The sequence below is a fragment of the Scyliorhinus canicula genome, chromosome 23 (assembly GCF_902713615.1).
Source record: "Scyliorhinus canicula chromosome 23, sScyCan1.1, whole genome shotgun sequence".
Classification (NCBI taxonomy): domain Eukaryota; kingdom Metazoa; phylum Chordata; class Chondrichthyes; order Carcharhiniformes; family Scyliorhinidae; genus Scyliorhinus; species Scyliorhinus canicula.
This window is the reverse complement of record NC_052168.1, coordinates 25,684,227-25,703,406: the sequence shown is the minus strand read 5'-3', so window position 1 is coordinate 25,703,406 and position 19,180 is coordinate 25,684,227. Positions and strand designations below refer to the sequence as shown.

At 47.3% G+C, this 19,180-nt stretch overlaps 1 protein-coding gene across 9 annotated transcripts in view; it reads left to right on the top strand.

Moving 5' to 3' along the window:
• hmgxb4a (HMG box domain containing 4a) overlaps window positions 1-18,139 on the top strand; it is a 55,450-nt gene extending 37,311 nt beyond the window's left edge. For 8 of the 9 annotated variants that reach the window (XR_005458627.1, XR_005458624.1, XR_005458626.1 and 5 more), the window contains 5 exons: window positions 234-298; window positions 8,358-8,469; window positions 14,314-14,516; window positions 16,641-16,924; window positions 17,671-18,139. Coding sequence is in view for 1 of the 9 variants with exons in the window: in XM_038783440.1 (XP_038639368.1) it covers window positions 234-298; window positions 8,358-8,469; window positions 14,314-14,516; window positions 16,641-16,763; window positions 17,671-17,715 (548 nt within the window). In the remaining 8 variants the exon portion in view is untranslated. The remainder of the gene's footprint in view (window positions 1-233; window positions 299-8,357; window positions 8,470-14,313; window positions 14,517-16,640; window positions 16,925-17,670) is intronic. The other variant, XM_038783440.1, reaches the window with a different exon arrangement.
• The last annotated feature ends 1,041 nt before the right edge of the window (window positions 18,140-19,180 follow it).

Below are 19,180 nucleotides of genomic sequence, written 5' to 3'. Positions count from 1 at the left end.
AGACCTGAATTTGGGGTATAAAGTTGCTATTTTAAAAAAGGGCAGCTGAGATCATGACAGAAAACCAATTTTTAAAAAACTTTGTTTTATTTTTATGATTGTTGTAGTGGAGTATCCTGATTTGAGGATCATTGAGCTTAATCCTCGATCCCATCCTTCAATAAATCGGCTTGATTACATCATTGTGGTCAAATGTAACTTAAAACTCTCCCTGTTTGTTGCTTTTGCCACAGATTTTGGTGAGCTTAGTAAGAAGTTAGCCGAGGTATGGAAGCAGCTCCCTGACAAGGAAAAGCAGGTAAGCGTTTGCCTACTCCTGCAATGTGTTCAGACCCGCTTTTCAAAACCGTCCTGTTACCGAGCTCACACTATTACTTTGTGGCCAGCTTGGCTAATGTTCACATGGAGATTGAAGCAAAACGAGTTGTACAATGCTGATTGGTAACCCGATCCTAAGCCAGTTGGTGAAGCATGAATCATTGAATCCTTACAAAGCAGAAGGAGGCCGTTCGGCCTATCGAGTCTGCACCGACCCGCCCAAAAGAGCACCTCACCCAGGCCCAATCCCCCTCCCTAACCCCACCCAACCGTTGGACACCTAAGGGGCAATTTAGTGTGGTTAATCCACCTAACCACACCGTTGGACTGTGGGAGGAAACTGGAGCACCCGGAGGAAAATCACACAGACACAAGGAGAATGTGCAAATTCCACAGTCACCAAAGCCCGGCACTAATATGTTTCTTGATGACAGGATTATTTGTAGAATGCAGCTTTACATAAGTCTGCTTCCTACCTACTTACACCTATGCCCCAGCCATCTCTCTTTATAAGTGCTCTAGGTGCTTAGAAACATAGAAAATAGAAGCAGGAGGCTATTCGGCCCTTCGAACCTGCTCCCCCCTTCATTATGATCATGGCTGATCATCAACTTCAATACCCTGATTACGCCTTCCCCCCATATCCCTTGATCCCTTTAGCCCCAAGAGGTATATTTAATTCCTTCTTGAAGTGACACAATGTTTTGGCCTCAACTTATTTCTGCCTTCCTATTTTTGCTACTGAAGTGGATAACCTCACATTTATCCACATTATACTCCATCTGCCATGCATGTACCCACTCACTCAGCCTGTCCAAATCCAGCTGAAGCATCTCTGCATCCTCCTCACAGCTCACCCTCCCACCCAACTTTGTAGCGTCTGCAGATTTGGAGATAATACATTTAGTTTCCTCGTCCAAATCATTAATATATAATAATACTTAATTAAACAAAACTCTTCACCTGTATATCTTATATAATTAACATGCCAACTGCAATGTGTTCAGACCCGCTTTTCATTCTAAAATAGGATCTCCTCACTGGCATGAAGCTGCGGGTCCACCTCAGACTCTCGACCTCGTGGGGGGTGGATTTGCGTATCCTGACTCTCTTACCGAATAAAGCCCCAAACGGGAGAGCAAGCCACACACAATTTAGCACTGGCATCAACACTTAGTCTCCTTAACGGAGAATCCTGCCCCATGGCCTCATTAATATTTTTTAACGGAGGGATATTGGCCAATACATGGGGAAGACTCTGCTTTTCTTCAAAATCTTGTTGTTTGATCTTGTGTATCTTGTCAATGATGGTGTCATGCCAATGCAGCATCCCATTGTTACCGGCATAGATCGTGGGCCTAGATTTGTATGCTCAACTCTTGGAGTGCTATAACCTTTTGTTGCTCCACATCACTTAGGGTCCCAGGTTCGATTCCCGGCTTGGGTCACTGTCTTTGCCGAGTTTGCCCGTTCTCCTCGTGTCTGTGTGGGTTTGCTCCGGGTGCTCCGGTTTCCTCCCACAAGTCCCGAAAGGCGTGCTTGTTAGGTGAATTGGACATTCTGAATTCTCCCTCAGTGACCCGAACTGGCGCCGGAATGTGGCGACTAAGGACTTTTCACAGAAGATTATTACTATTATTGTCTTATAACCTTCAGATATGGCCGTGTCATTGGGCGATATTTTAACTCGCTCAAAACCCATTAATGTGTACACAATTGTTATCCCCATTCTCTGGGGAAGCACCTACCAGGAAAGCCCAGAATTTCAATTGATGACCCCGCTACTATTGTACGACACTCTAACTATTACTCTGAAGGCCAACAACAGAATTAGATTCACCAAAGGCATGATCAGCCCGATTTGAATCAAAACTAGATTAACCGTTCGTGCCCTGAGTAATAATACCTTTCATTTTTTATCCCTGTATTTACAGCACAGAAACAAGCACTTTTCTGAACTGGTTCAGGGCGATGATTCTGCTCCACCTGAGCCTCCTCTCACCCCTCCTTCTCACTCTCTTTCTCCCCCATGCTTAACCAACTCCCCCATAAGTGCCTCATTGCTCTTCATCTCAACCATTCCTTGTTCCACATTTTAACCACTTTCTGGGGGAAGTCATTTCCCCTAAATGCCGAACTGGATTTGCTAACGACTGTCATATATTTTTGAATCCTCATTTTGGTCTCCATGACCAATCTCTTCAGAATTGTGACGACTTCCGATAGGCCATCCCCTCCTCGGCCTTCACTTCTGGAGAAGTCAGGCTGTTGGGTTTTCCATGGTAAATCGGTCAAAGACATGATTGTGAGGTTATGTAAGAAAATAGGAATGGGAGCGTGCCATTCGGCCCCTCGCGCTCCCTGCCGTTCAGTAAGGTCATGGCTGATCTGTACTCATTTCTTTCCCTCAAGGCTTCAGTGGAAACATTGGAAAGTATCAAAAGGCCATTAATGTTAATGAGAAGCTGCAGAAAATCATGCTTGAGAAACTAGATTGAGTTCTTTGATGAAATAATGGAGTGGGTTGTTAAAAGGTGGTGCAAAAATTGTGTCCTCGGCCCAACCATTTTCAGCTCCTTTATCAATTACATTTCACCATGATAAGGTCAGGAATGGGGTTTTTTTTTTTTGTTAATGATTGTACAAAATTCAACACGAGCCGTGAGTCCGCAGATATTGAAGCAGCATGTGGCCGCTTGTAGAAAGAAATGGGCAACATTCAGACCTGGGCTGATGAGGGACAAGTAACATTCGCACCAGACTGGTACCAGAGACAATCTAATCATTTCCCTGTGGGGCTCAACAGCATTATCATTGTTAAATCCCGAACTATCAACATTCTGAGGCAGATACCATTGATCAGAAACCTAACTGGACCAGCCATATAAATACTGTGGCTGCAATGGCAGGTCAGAATCGTGGAATTCTGTGGCGAGTAATTCACCCCCTGACTTCCCGTAGCCTGTTCACCGTCCACAAGGCCAGGTCAAGGGTGGTGATAGAATATCTGGATGAGTGCAGCTGTAACAACGCTCAAGATGCCCAACACCACCCAGGACAAGGCAGCCCGTTTAATTGGCGCCCCATCCACTACCGATGCACAATGGCAGTAACGTGGAACAGCCACAAGCTGCACGGCAATAACTTGCCAATGGTCCTTTGACAGCATCGTCTAAGCCCATGCCCGCTACCACCCAGGTGGACAAGGCCAGCAGGCGCATGGGAACCCTACCACCTGCAAGTCCCTCTCCAACACAACACTCTCATAACACATCATTCTGACTTGGATCAAAATATCGCTGTTCCTTCACTGCGGCTGAGTCAAAAATCCTGAAGCCTCCTCCCTTACAGCTGTGGGTGTATCTACACCACATGGACTGCAGTAGTTCAAAAAGGCCGTTCATCACCAGCTTCTCCAGGGCAATTAAGAATAGGCAATAAACGCTGGTCTAGCCAGTGACATTTGCATCATATTGTGTGTATGTACTTTATAATGGACGAATAATAGGCTTGTTAGTAAAACTGAAGACCATGGGGTTAAATGACAGTGGATACAAAATGAATTGGGCAGCACGGTAGCATAGTGGTTAGCACAAATGCTTCACAGCTCCGGGGTCCCAGGTTTGATTCCCGGTTTGGGTCACTGTCTGTGTGGAGTCTGCACATCCTCCCCCTGTGTGCGTGGGTTTCCTCCGGGTGCTCCGGTTTCCTCCCACAGTCCAAAGATGTGCAGGTTAGATGGATTGGCCATGCTAATTTACCCGTAGTGTCCAAAAAGGTCGGGTGGGGTTACTGGGTTACGGGGATAGGATGAAGGTTTGGGCTTGGGTAGGGTGCTCTTTCCAAGAGCCGGTGTAGACTCGATGGGCCGAATGGCCTCCTTCTGCACTGTACATTCTATGATAAGCAGTTCTCTGCAAACAGAAGGGACATGTTCGAACATTGTTCCTTTTTTGAATTACTCGGGAGCTTGAGGAGCCCATAGTTCCCTGTTGCTTTTTTTTTTAGAGAAATACAGCACAGAACAGGCCCTTCGGCCCACGATGTTGCGCCGAACTTTTGTCCTAGGTTAATCATAGAATGTTGGACAATTTTTCATGGCCAATCCACCCAACCTGCACATCTTTGGACTGTGGGAGGAAACCGGAGTACCCGGAGGAAACCCACGCAGTCACGGGGAGGATGTGCAGACTCCACACAGACAGTGACCCAAGTCGAAATCGAACTTGGGACCCTGGAGCTGTGAAGCAATTGTGCTATCCACAATGCTACCGTGCTGCCCTTAAGAAGTTAACCGACACTCCCTTATTCTACCCTAATCCAAGTACCTATCCAATAGCCGCTTGAAGGTCCATAAATTTTCCGACTCAACTACTACCACAGGCAGTGCATTCCATGCCCCCACTACTCTCTGGGTAAAGAACCTACCTCTGACATCCCCTCTATATCTTCCACCATTTATCTTAAATTTATGTCCCCTTGTAATGGTGTGTTCCACCCGGGGAAAAAGTCTCTGACTGTCTACTCTACCTATTCCCCTGATCATCTTATAAACCTCTATCAAGCCGCCCCTCATCCTTCTCCGTTCTAATGAGAAAAGGCCTAGCACCCTCAACCTTTCCTCGTATGACCTACTCTCCATTCCAGGCAACATCCTGGTAAATCTCCTTTGCACCTTTTCCAAAGCTTCCACATCCTTCCTAAAATGAGGTGCACGCAGTACTCCAAATGTGGCCTGACCAAGGTTTTGTACAGCTGCATCATCACCTCACGGCTCTTAAATTCAATCCCTCTGCTAATGAACGCTAGCACACCATAGGCCTTCTTCACAGCTCTATCCACTTGAGTGGCAACTTTCAAAGATCTATGAACATAGACCCCAAGATCTCTCTGCTCCTCCACATTGCCAAGAACCCTACCATTAACCCTGTATTCCGCATTCAGATTTGTCCTTCCAAAATGGACAACCTCACACTTGTCAGGGTTAAACTCCATCTGCCACTTCTCAGCCCAGCTCTGCATTCTATCTATGTCTCTTTGAAGCCGACAACAGCCCTCCTCACTATCCACAACTCCACCAATCTTCGTATCATCTGCAAATTTACTGACCCACCCTTCAACTCCCTCATCCAAGTCGTTAATGAAAATCACAAACAGCAGAGGACCCACAACTGATCCCTGCGGTACGCCACTGATAACTGGGCTCCAGGCTGAATATTTGCCATCCACCACAACTCTCTGTCTTCTATCGGTTAGCCAGTTTGTTATCCAACTGGCCAAATTTCCCACTATCCCATGCCTCCTTACTTTCTGCATAAGCCTACCATGGGGAACCTTATCAAATGCCTTACTAAAATCCATGTACACTACATCCACTGCTTTACCTTCATCCACATGCTTGGTCACCTCCTCAAAGGATTCAATAAGACTTGTAAGGCAAGACCTACCCCTCACAAATCCGTGCTGACTATCCCTAATCAAGCAATGCCTTTCCAGATGCTCAGAAATCCTATCCCTCAGTACCCTTTCCATTACTTTGCCTACCACCGAAGTAAGACTAACTGGCCTGTAATTCCCAGGGTTATCCCTATTCCCTTTTTTGAACAGGGGCACGACATTCGCCACTCTCCAATCCTCTGGTACCACCCCTGTTGACAGCGAGGACGAAAAGATCATTGCCAACGGCTCTGCAATTTCATTTCTTGCTTCCCATAGAATCCTTGGATATATCCCGTCAGGCCCGGGGGACTTGTCTATCCTCAAGTTTTTCAAAACGCGCAACACATCTTCCTTCCTGACAAGTATCTCCTCAAGCTTATCAGTCTGCTTCACGCTGTCCTCTCCAACAATATGGCCCCTCTCGTTTGTAAATACTGAAGAAAAATACTTGTTCAAGACCTCTCCTATCTCTTCAGACTCAATACACAATCTCCCGCTACTGTCCTTAATCGGACCTACCCTCGCTCTAGTCATTCTCATATTTCTCACATATGTGTAAAAGGCCTTGGGGTTTTCCTTGATCCTACCCGCCAAAGATTTTTCATGCCCTCTCTTAGCTCTCCTAATCCCTTTCTTCAGTTCCCTCCTGGCTATCTTGTGCCCCTCCAGCGCCCTGTCTGAACCTTGTTTCTTCAGCCTTACACAAGTCTCCTTCTTCCTCTTAACAAGACATTCAACCTCTCTTGTCAACCATGGTTCCCTCACTCGACCATCTCTTCCCTGCCTGACAGGGACATACATATCAAAGACACGCAGTACCTGTTCCTTGAACAAGTTCCACATTTCACTTGTGTCCTTCCCTGACAGCCTATGTTCCCAACTTCTGCACTTCAATTCTTGTCTGACAGCATTGTATTTACCCTTCCCCCAATTATAAACCTTGCCCTGTTGCTCGCACCTATCCCTCTCCATTACTAAAGTGAAAGTCACAGAATTGTGGTCACTACCTCCAAAATGCTCCCCCACTAACAAATCTATCACCTGCCCTGGTTCATTACCAAGTACTAAATCCAATATGGCCTCCCCTCTGGTCGGACAATCTACATACTGTGTTAGAAAAGCTTCCTGGACACACTGCACAAACACTACCCCATCCAAACTATTTGATCTAAAGAGTTTCCACTCAATGTTTGGGAAGTTGAAGTCACCCATGACTACTACCCTGTGACTTCTACACCTTTCCAAAATCTGTTTCCCAATCTGTTCCTCCACATCTCTGCTGCTATTGGGGGGCCTATAGAAAACTCCCAACAAGGTGACTGCTCCTTTCCTATTTCTAACTTCAACCCATATTACCTCAGTAGGCACATCCCCCTCGAACTGCCTTTCTGCAGCTGTTATACTATCTCTAATTAACAATGCCACCCCCCCACCTCTTTTACCATCCTCCCTAATCTTGTTGAAACATCTATAACCAGGGACCTCCAACAACCATTTCTGCCCCTCTTCTATCCAAGTTTCTGTGATGGCCACCACATCGTAGTCCCAAGTACAGATCCATGCCTTAAGTTCACCCACCTTATTCCTGATGCTTCTTGCATTAAAGTATACACACTTCAACCCATCTCCTTGCCTGCAAGTACTCTCCTTTGTCATTGTTACCTTCCCCACTGCATCACTGTGTGCGTTGGCGTCCTGACTATCGTCTACCTTAGTTGCTGGACTACAGATCCGGTTTCCATTCCCCTGCCAAATTAGTTTAAACCCTCCCGAAGAGTACTAGAAAACCTCCCCCCCAGGATATTGGTGCCCCTCTGGTTCAGATGCAACCCGTCCTGCTTGTACAGGTCCCACCTTCCCCAGAATGCGCTCCAATTATCCAAATACCTGAAGCCCTCCCTCCTACACCATTCCTGCAGCCACGTGTTCAACTGCACTCTCTCCCTATTCCTAGCCTCGCTATCACGTGGCACCGGCAACAAACCAGAGATGACAACTCTGTCTGTCCTGGCCTTTAACTTCCAGCCTAACTCCCTAAACTTGTTTATTACCTCCACACCCTTTTTCCTACCTATATCGTTGGTACCAATGTGCACCACGACTTCTGGCTGCTTTCTCCTTGGCAACGCCTAAGCCAATCAGAGTTGCCGTGCAAACCAGTTAGTAACCCTACAGTATGAATTAGCTGGGTCATTTGAAATTTTACGTTCTTGCGTTTTTCCTGATGGGTGCAAGGTGGAAAGCTTCGGCAGCACGTCTCTCTTCAGCAATTTTCAAGTAATGCAAGAATAAAAGCCAGTCAACATTGAGTATGGTGTGTGGAAGCATCTTTAGTTTTGAATAGAATCAGCACAGGTCAATGATCTAACTTTGCTTTAGTTTCTGTGGGAACATTGCCAACCTAACCAGGGATGGGGGTGGTGGCTTTTTGATAACACAGTGACGGGATAGAGTTTGGACGAACGTGTCAACTTCACTGTGCTTTCAGTGAGCAATGCAAGGGCTTACTTGTAATTAAAATCAACTCTTAATTCCATTTTCGACCTGCTGCAGGTTGAGCTTTGTTGTGGAGTGTGCAAAGAATTTCCTTGTAATTGTAGGTCTGGAAGCAGAAGTGCCAATACTTACAGCACAAGCAGAACAAAGCTGAGGCCATGACAGTGAAACGGAAACTGACTGATCTATTGGAAGAGACAACTACTAAACAGAAAGGTATTCCTCAGCAGGGAACGTGGTTATATATGAACAGTGATGGAACAAGAACAGATTCAATGTACTATGTAGCTTACCTGCACAACTGTAGTGCCTTGTGTAGTCAGGTGGTTCACAGTACCTGCCCCATCTCCCCGAGAACTCAGTTTCCAATCATTTCAATTGAAAGCTTTCTGGTGTTCCACAGAATTAATTATAGAACCATAGAATTCCTACAGTGCGGAAGGAGGCCATTCAGCCCATCGGGTCTGCACTGATCCTCTGAAAGAGCACCATATCTAGGCCCATTCCCCTGCCCTAATCCATAACTCCAGCTAACCTTTTTTTAAAAAAATGTTTTTTATTGAGTTTTCATATTTTATACCCAACAAATTACAAATTATTAGAAACAAAAACACGCAAAAATTAACATATATTTACAGGTAAGCATCTTCATAATAACAACTGTGGCCGCCCCCTTTATCCGGCATACATATTTTACATTCCCCAATATGGCCGAGGCACATGTTTATAATCCCGATTCTTGGCCACCCGACTATTCTTCCTCTTGTTCGTTGGCCACAAACACGTCCCGGAACAATTGCATGAATGGCTCCCACGTTCTGTGGAAGCCGTCGTCTGACTCTCGGATGGCGAATTTGATTTTCTCCATTTGGAGAGATTCTGAGAGGTCGGACAGCCAGTCTGCAGCTCTGGGCGGTGCTGCTGACCGCCAGCCAAACAGGATTCTACGGCGGGTGATCAGGGAGGCAAAGGCAAGGGCGTCCGCCCTCCTCCCCAGGAATAGATCTGGCTGGTCTGAAACCCCGAAGACCGCCACTATCGGGCATGGCTCCACCCTCACTCCCACCACTTTGGACATAGCCTCGAAGAAGGCTGTCCAGTACTCCACAAGTCTGGGGCAAGACCAGAACATGTGGGCGTAGTTGGCAAGGCCTCTTTGGCACCGTTCACATCTGTCCTCCACCTCCGGGAAGAACCTACTCATACGGTTTCTTGTTAAGTGGGCTCTATGTACCACTTTTAGTTGCGTCAGGCTGAGCCTTGCGCATGTGGAGGTGGAGTTGTCCCTATGCAGTGCTTCGCTCCAGAGTCCAGGTCATCCTCCCATTTCATTCTTGTTGCGTCCAGTACGGTGTCGTCCCTTTCTACCAGTCGGTCATACATGTCGCTACAGTTCCCTTTCTCTAGGATACTTGCATCCAGTAGGTCTTCCAGTAGTGTCTGTTGTGGCGGTTGTGGGTACGTCCTTGTCTCCTTTCGTAAGAAGTTTTTGAGCTGCAGGTACCGTAGCTCGTTCCCCCTGGCTAGCCAAAATTTCTCTGTCAGTTCGTCCAGTGTTGCGATCCTGTCGTCCGTGTATAGGTCCCTGACTGTTAATGTCCCCCCGTCCTGCCTCCACCTTTTGAAGGTGGCGTCGGTCAGTGCTGGTTTGAACCTATGGTTGTTGCAGATGGGAGCCTTGTCCGACATTTTGGTCAGAACAAATCGCTGCCGCAGTTGGTTCCAGGATTGGAGGGTGGCTGTCACCACTGGGCTGCAGGAGTGTTTTTTGGGTGGGGATGGGAGTTCTGCCGTGGCGAGGGCCCGGAGGGAGGTCCCCATGCAAACCCCAGCTAACCTACACATCTTTGGACACTAAGGAGCAATTTGGCAATGCCAATCCACCTAACCAGCACTTCTTTGGACTGTGGGAGGAAACTGGAGGAAACCCACGCAGACACTGGGAGAAAGTGCAAACTCCACACAGACACCCCAGGCTGGAATCCGACCCGGGACTCTGGTGCTGTGAGGCAGCAGTGCTAATCACTGTCTTGCCGGGCCACCCCTAATTATCCCTTCCTCCCCCTCCCTTGGACATGGACTTTCCTTTCCTAGTATTTGCACTTCCAGCCAATCCTGAGGCACACATTCCCCCAAGGTGAGAAGACTAGATAGACGGCTAGCTCCTGCAGACCAGGAGATGTACTATCTGTGCAGAGTTTGCACATTCTCCCGTGTCTGCGTGAGTTTGCTCTGGTTTCTTCCCACAAGTCCCGAAAGACGTGCTGTTAGGTGAATTTGACATTCTGAATTCTCCCTCTGTGTACCCGACAGGTGCCGGAATGTGGTGGCTAGGGGCTTATCACAGTAACTTCATTGCAGTGTTAATGTAAGCCTACTTGTGACAATAAAGATTATTATTAAAGATTATTATTAGATGAGAACGCTACATCCAGATTTTCTTTCCCCCTTCCCCTTTGCTTCTTGACAGTCCCCTTCCCCCTTGATAGCAGAATTTTGTCTTTCCTGTTGTTTGTCGACTCTTTTCATCTGCGATTGGGAGCTCAGTAAGGGAGGGGGGGGGATGTAAATGTTCTTCCACCATTTGCTTGTGTGCAACATGTAACAAAGACCCTGCCCCTCCCAATTATTATATGGTACTTTAATGACTATTAGCAGCAAAGTTTCAGGCAGCATGGTGCTGGAATTAATGAGCTACTTAACCAATCAAAAGAAAATATATGGGGTCCGCGGTTACTTGGAAGGTTGCGGATTGAAGCCTCACTTCCGAGACTCGAGCATAGAATTCAATAGTCCCAGTGCAGAATTGGGGGAGTGCTGCCTGTTAGGGGATGCTGTTTTTCAGGCGGCCTCCAAGAGTCCGGCTTCACCTGCCTTCCCAGGTGAACCTGACAGACTGTTGGCAGTATTTCACAGGTGAGCCAACAGTGTCCTGGCCAATAATTAATCCCTCAATCAATACCACTAAAACCGCTCACAATACTCCAAACGGGGTCTGACCAGAGCCTTATACAGCCTCAGAAGTACATCCCTGCCCTTGTATTCTAGCCCTCGTGTCATGAATGCTAACATTGCATTTGCCGCCTTAACTGCCGACTGAACCTGTACATTCGCCTTAAGAGAATTGTGAACAAGGATTCCCAAGTCCCTTTGTGCTTCTGATTTCCTAAGCATTTCCCCATTTAGAAAATAGTCTATGCCTAGATTCCTGCTTCCAAAGTGCCTAACCTCACACTTTTCCACATTGTATTTCAGTTGCCACTTCACTGTCCACTCTCCTAGCCTGTCCAAATCCTTCTGCAGCCCCCTTGCTTCCTCAATACTACCTGCCCCTCTACAGATCTTTGTATCATCTGCAAACTTGGCAACAGTGCCTTCAGTTCCTTCCTCCAGATCATTAATGTATGTTGTGAAAAGTTGTGGTCCCAGCACAGACCCCTGAGGCACACCACTAGTCACCGGCTGCCATCCTGAAATAGACCCATTTATCCCCACTCTCTGCCTTCTGCCAGTCAGCCAACCCTCTATCCATGCCAGGATCTTACCCTTAACACCACGGGCTCTTAACTTATTTAAGTCTCCTATGTGGCACCTTGTCAAAGGCCTTCTGGAAATCTAAATAAATCACATCCACTGGTTCTCCTTTGTCTAACTTAGCAGGGGCTCCTTTGCCTAAAAGGGGCTGGTTTAGCACAGGGCTAAATAGCTGGCTTGGAAAGCAGGCCAGCAGCGCGGGTTCAATTCCCGTACCAGCCTCCCCGAACAGGCGCCGGAATGTGGCGACTAGGGGCTTTTCACAGTAAATTTGAAGCCTACTTGTGACAATAAGCGATTTTCATTCATTTCATTTCAACTTCCTTGTTACCTCCTCAAAGAACCCTAACAGATTTGTCAGACATGACCTCCCTTTGATAAAGCCGTGCTAACTCAGTCCTATTGTACCGTGCACTTCTAAGTCCTCCACGATCTCATCTTTAATAACAGACTCTAAAATCTTACCAATGACCAAAGTCAGGCTAACCGGCCTATAATTTCCCCTCTTCTGCCTCCCTCCCTTCTTAAACAGTGGTGTTACATTAGCCACTTTCCAGTCCTCTGGGACCCTTCCTTCCTCCAGTGATTCCTGAAAGATCACCACCAGTGCCTCCACAATCTCCTCAGCTATCACTTTTAGGACCCTGTTGTAGGGTGAACATCATTTATTTTCGAATCCCTCTTGTTTCATGTTTTCCAGTGTGACCCATTGTGTGAGATGGAAGCAGCCTGATCTCATCAGCTTTTCCCTGTTACATATTATGTATCAATGACTTGGCGAGTTGAATGTCCATGTTTGCAGTTGACACTAAGTTAGGCGATACAGTTTTTGTTTGGATGGGAAGAATACAATAACAAACCAAACCTTGGCAAGCGGGGAAGGTGTGAGATCACCTACTTTTCATCTAAGGACGATAAATTGGAATATTTTGTTACTGGAAGAGAGACCAGGAGCTGCGGAGGGGAAAAGGGGCACAGGTACATAGATCTCGCAAAGCTAGCGTACAGGTCCAAAATGTGCTCAGAGAGTGTTAGTCTTATCACAGGACGAACGGCAGGAATAGAGAATCCCGCTGCCAGCGAACGGCACCTCAAGTTCTCCATCCTCACTGGTAGTGGGGAGCCTGACCCGCAACGGAGAATTCAGCCCCGATGCATTGCCTGGAGTGTGGGCGGTTTTGGGGTGACTCGATTGAGGTGTTTCAAATGATCGCGGGTTCAAGGGCGGCACGGTGGCGCAGTGGTTAGCACTGCTGCCTCACAACGCCGAGGTCCCAGGGTGGATCCCAGCCCTGGGTTACTGTCCGTGTGGAGTTTGCACATTCTCCCCGTGTTTGCATGGGTTTCGCCCCCACAGCCCAAATCTGTGCAGGGTAGGTGGATTGGCCAGGCTAAATCATAGAATTTACAGTGCAGAAGGAGGCCATTTGGCCCATCGAGTCTGCACCGACTCTTGGAAAGAGCACCCTATCCAAGCCCACACCTCCACCCTATCCCCATTACCCAGTAACCCCACCCAACACTAAGGGCAATTTTGGACACTGAGGACAATTTATCATGGTCAATCCACCTAACCTGCACATCTTTGGACTGTGGGAGGAAACCGGAGCACCCGGAGGAAACCCACGCACACACGGGAAGAACGTGCAGACTCCGCACAGACAGTGACACAAGCCGGGAATTGAACCTGGGAATCTGGAGCTGTGGCACAATTGTGCTAACCACTGTGCTACCGTGCTGCCCTCAATTGGAAAAAAATTGCATACTCTAAATTTATTTTTTAAAAACGATCGCGGATTCGGTAGGGTGAACATCAGGAAGATACTTCCTCTGGTGGGGCAGCCCAGAACGGGGTAGATTATCCGACGATTAGAGCTAGCCCATTTTGGAGTGAAATCAGAAAAACAATGCTGGAACGCTCTCTACCGAAAGCTGGTGGGGGCGGGGGGGAGCCTCTTGAAAATTCTAACACTGGAATTGAGAGATTCATGTTTGGCCAGACTTGGAAACAATGATGGATAAATGGAGTTGAGATACAGGCCAACCATGATCTAACGTTATAGCGGCACAGGTCCAGTAAAATATAACATTTGTATTTTGTTAAAACCACCTGAAAGGTGTTCTGTACATGTGTGCGCTGAAGGCAGCCGTCTTAAAAGCTCTGTGTCCACTTGAAAGAAAAAAACAGCTTTTGTTTTAATAACAAAATCTATAAAGTCACAACTACATGTTTGTGACAGTAGATTCGTGCAGCTTTTCAGAAAGCCCGGCTGGGAAGAGGATAAAAAAGATGTGTCGGGGGGAGGGCCAGAGAGGAATTTATCAGGTTTGCAAGATGTTCTGGATTGTCTTCATATGGTTTTACCCCTCTCCCAAGAGCTCTCTTGGTTTTGGGGTTGAAGAGTGTATGTATGATGCAATGTAAGGTGTCAGAATTGTGTGGGGTGAAGAGGATCATTACCGTGTCTATCGCTGTGTGCCAAGCCTGCGGCGGCGGCCTCTTGTTCATCCTCTCTTGTTTTTCAGGCAGGCAAAACTCTTCATCTCTGTCCGGTCTGGCGACGTCTCACAAGAAATCATCCCATTTGGTGGGATTAGGGGCAAGCAGTCACTCCTCCTCCTCCTCCCCAATTAAAATGCCAGAAATCGATCCCATCGATGTTGCCGCCCACTTGCAGCTTCTCGGCGAGTCGTTAAGTCTCATTGGTCACCGATTGCAAGAAACTGAGGTGAGATGTTGGGTAGGGCAGGGATGAAAGGGAGAGGATTAAATTCCACATCAAAGAAAAAGTGGGGGATGTTTGTGACCGTGTTTGAGGAGCTGTTCGTCGCGGGGGGGAGGGTAAAAAAGGGTAAAGATTTGTATAGTTGTTTGCTGGGAAGTATGTTCCCCAGGGTGTTTATGTGCTGTAACCTGTTTTGATACATGTTTGTAATAAAATACATTTATTTAAAAAAATCCCACGTCGAACAGTCCCGCAGAATCTTGATAAACATGGGAGAATAATTAACTGGTGGATAAATCTGAGTTTTTTTTCACGAAGCTGAAGGGGATTTTTTTCACACGATTGCCCTGCAAATTTCCTTGAATATTTGCGGAGGCAACCAAATGTTAACGGGAGAGTTCTTAATTTTGATAACCTTTTATCCGAGCAGCCATCTTTTCAGCTTTACAACTCTAATCACAGCGCAGCTCTCCCACCGCACCCACCAACCTCCAGAGCTTAAAATAGAAAGATGTAAATTCCTTCGTTCTCCGCGACGGAAGAAACGATCGTTCCTCCGCGTTCCCTTCCTCCTCGATGCGTTTAAGCAGAAGCTAGCTAGACGGACGAGGGGGAAATGAATAGCTGGGCATGCCCGTAGGATGAGATGGAGCGGGCGGGAGTAAGTTTGCGTGGAAGGTAAACAGCAGCATGAACCAGTTGGTTTGTGGCTGATTTCGGTGTGGTAAAATTCCACGCCATTTGCATGCTTTTAAAAGTGCAGTTTGGTGACACTTCACCATTGCCTGATGATTTACTGCACCCCCTCGGAGCTGCCCTTGCGTTATGGGTTTTGGCAAGCCTCCGAGGTTACCCGGTTCTCTGTTTATTTTAGAATGAGAAACTAAGGAATTAGGTGTTGCTGTAGGCCGGGCACCGGCCTCTCATCATGGGAGCACGGCTTGGAGTGCAGACCAGATCGATGGAATGGAAGTCTGTCTACTGGGCTGTAAGATTGCCACTGTCTGTAATTGGTGACATCACGCTGGGAGATGCCCTGTGCTGACTATTGTCAGGGTTGAGGGTTAGATAGGGTGGACAGTGAGAGCCTTCTCCCGCGGATGGAGGTGGCTAGCACGAGGGGACATAGCCTTAAATTGAGGGGTAATAGATATAGGACAGAGGTCAGAGGTGGGTTTTTTACGCAAAGAGTGGTGAGGCCGTGGAATGCCCTACCTGCAACAGTAGTGAACTCGCCAACATTGAGGGCATTTAAAAGTTTATTGGATAAGCATATGGATGATAAGGGCATAGTGTAGGTTAGATGGCCTTTAGTTTTTGACTTCCTATGTCGGTGCAACATCGTGGGCCGAAGGGCCTGTACTGCGCTGTATCGTTCTATGTTCTATTGTGGGAATGGAAGGAATGTCACCCGGGTGCAGTCAGGGTGTTTCTCTGGGCAGAGAGAGGCCCATTTTATTGGAGCAGGGCAGAGGGAGCTTTACTCTGTATCTGCCAGCTATTTAAAAGGAAAAGTCCCTCTTTTTAAAAAAAAACTTGCCGACACGGTGGCGCAGTGGTTAGCACTGCTGTCTCACGGCACTGAGGACCCAGGTTATATCCCGGCCCCGGGTCACTGTCCGTGTGGAGTTTGCGCATTCTCCCCGTGTCTGTGGGTCTCACCCCCACCACCCAAATAGGGGGTGAATTAGCCACGCTAAATTGCCCCTTAATTGGGAAAAAAAAAGAATTGGATACTCTAAATTTATATTTTAAAAAACTTTGCTACTTGAAAATGTGTCACAGTTGTCCGCTGTAATGCGTGCACTTTGATAATGCTGAGCCACCCTGGACCCGTGCTCACCTGAACTCCACACACCCTTCCCAGCACTGGTCACTGGAGAGAAACCAGGAGCTAGCACCGCTTCTGATTTTGTTTTCCCAGTTCAAGGATTCTGAAGCCAGTGTAATCTCTACCAGCGCCGACCCCACTGAGATCAACCCTCAAACACTGCTCGAACCTGGGACCCTCCTGGTCCCCAACAGCTCAGTGGTTCGGTGAATAAATATTATTGAGCCATTAGGGACCAGTGTTTTGACTTTTTGTTTGAAATCACAGAAACGATAATGCTTCTTTCTTCTTTCTAGGGTATGGTGGCAGTGTCCGGGAGCCTCTCTGTCTTGCTGGACTCAATAATCTGTGCACTGGGCCCTTTAACCTGCCTCACCGCACAGGTTGACTGCCTCAATGGCTGTCCGAAAGAAGTTCTGGTAAATTATTTTTTCTCTCTTGCATTATTCCCAATTTACCATCAAGGCTGAAATGCTTCTCCCTCCCAGCAGACTTGACGGTGTGTAACTTGTTAGCCGAGCCTGCGAAACAGGCATCAAAGCCTCTCTGCATTCAGTCAAGCCTCCTGCTCGTAAGTGAGGTAGGATGCTGCCTGGTCCAGTGAGGTCCAGCCTGGGTTTACTGACTAAATAATAGTGGTCGTGTGTCATTTCACTAGACTGTTTCTCCTGGTTGGAGAGGCTAGAACTCGGGGGCGATAGTCTCAGGATATGCCTCTCTCCTCCCATAACCCTAGAAACTGTTCACATGGTGGAGAGATTAGTCACCAGAGGACACCGGCTTAAGGTAATTGGGATGCAAAGCAAAGGAGTGAGCAAATCTTCATTTACACGGAGCATCATTATAATAATAATATAATCTTTATTGGTGTCACAAGTAGGCTTACATTGACGTTGCAATGAAGTTACTGTGAAAATCCCCTAGTCAGCACATTCCGGTGCCTGTTTGGGTACACGGAGGGAGAATTCAGAATGTCCAATTCACCTAATGAGGTGAGTTGTGGGAGGAAACCGGAGCACCCGGAGGGAACCCACGCAGGACAGGGAGAACGTGCAGACTCCGCACAGACTGTGACTCAAGCCAGGAATCGACCCTGGGTCCCTGGCGCTGTGAGGCAACAGTGCTAACCACTGTGCTGCCGTGCCGACAATATTTGGCCGATTGCTAAGTCCTGCACAACCGCTACCCCCCTCTTTCCCTTACCCCACACCTACTCGAGGAGAAATTAAATTGAGCTTCTTCACCACCCGTGGGGCTAAGATGAGTTTGCCGTCTGTCTTCAGTTATTACCGCAGCTTGCTAATGGTGTTTTCTTCATCTACCCAGGCCCATACTCTGGACAACATTGCCTACATCATGCCAGGGCTTTGACCTTTGGAGAACTTTGGGACTAGATGCCTAGCCAAAAACTGAATGGTAAATTGTACATAAAGACGTCAGTGCAGAAGGACACGGTTGTGTTGCACCCTTTTCCACAGTATTGCAATTATTGTTGAAATCCTGATTTGAGATGGTCGAGACAAGGTATGCCTGGGACTGGAGACCTTTTGGCAAGAATGGGCATTTACCCAAACAATTGTCGGATTAATCTGCTTTGACACCACCAAAGCAGGGACCTCTTTGACACCAAATATGAACGGCAGCACCGGACCATCTTGTGCTGAAACCTAATTGTTATCACGGGTATGTGTCTTTTTGTAAGTCTGAAATGGTTTTTTAACAAAAATGTATATTGCAATTTTTTTTTTAAAAGAACTGCAAATCTGGAATAAAACAAAACGTTGGAAATCTGTAACTGGTTGGTCGCCAATCTGAAGCTCGAAGAATGGGGTGTGCCGATGAAAGATGGGGCCAACTACCGCCAAACCATCAGGAGGCCGGACAACCCTGTTTGTGTTTGCGGTGTTCTCCCCGTTTTATTTTGGAGCACTGGAAATATAGCTTCACTCGTGTTGGCTCCCATTCCTCATTGTGACTGGCCTTTAAACTCCATTTAGTTCTCCCACGGATTCTTCCTGCGGCAGATAGTTAAATCCTCTCACTTTGAGAGCAGGTTGCTGAGGGACGTAATGGTTTTTTTTTTAACTAATGTCAACCACTTCCTCTTACGTGATGCGCACAGTACTTTACATCTTTTTTTAATATTTGTTTTGGGCAGGCAGAATATTCTACACCGGTGTCTCTTTTTCCTTTTTGTTAAAATTTAGAATACCCGATTCTTGTTTTTTGCAATTAAGGGGCAATTGAGCCGTGGCCAATCCACCTACCCTGCACATCTTTGGGTCGTGGGGGCGAAACCCATGCAGACACTGGGGAGAATGTGCAAACTCCACACGGACAGTGACCCAGAGCCGGGATCGAACCCGGGTCCTCAGCGGCATGAAGCAGCAGTGCTAACCACTACGCCGTCCTGTGTTTGTTTTTCCATTCAGATTTTAACCCTTCTCCATTCCTCAACAACGCGTAACTGTGCTCTATGAGATGCTGGTCAGTGAGCATTAGATGAGTGAGCGTTAGAAATTATTTCCCATTGAGGGTTTGCCAATCCTTCCCAAAGTAATAATAATCTTTATTAGTGCCACAAGTGGGCTTACATTAACGCTGCAATGAAGTCACTGTGAAAGTCCCCTAGTCGCCGCACTCCAGCGCCTGTTAAGGTACACAGAGGGAGAATTCAGAATGTCCAATTCGCCTAACAAGCACGTCTTTCGGGACTTGTGGGAAGAAACCGGAGCACCCGGAGGAAACCCACTGGGAGAACGCGTAGTCTCTGCACAGTCAGTGACCCATCTGGGAATTGAACCTGGGACTCTGGTGCTGTGAAGCAGCAGTGCTA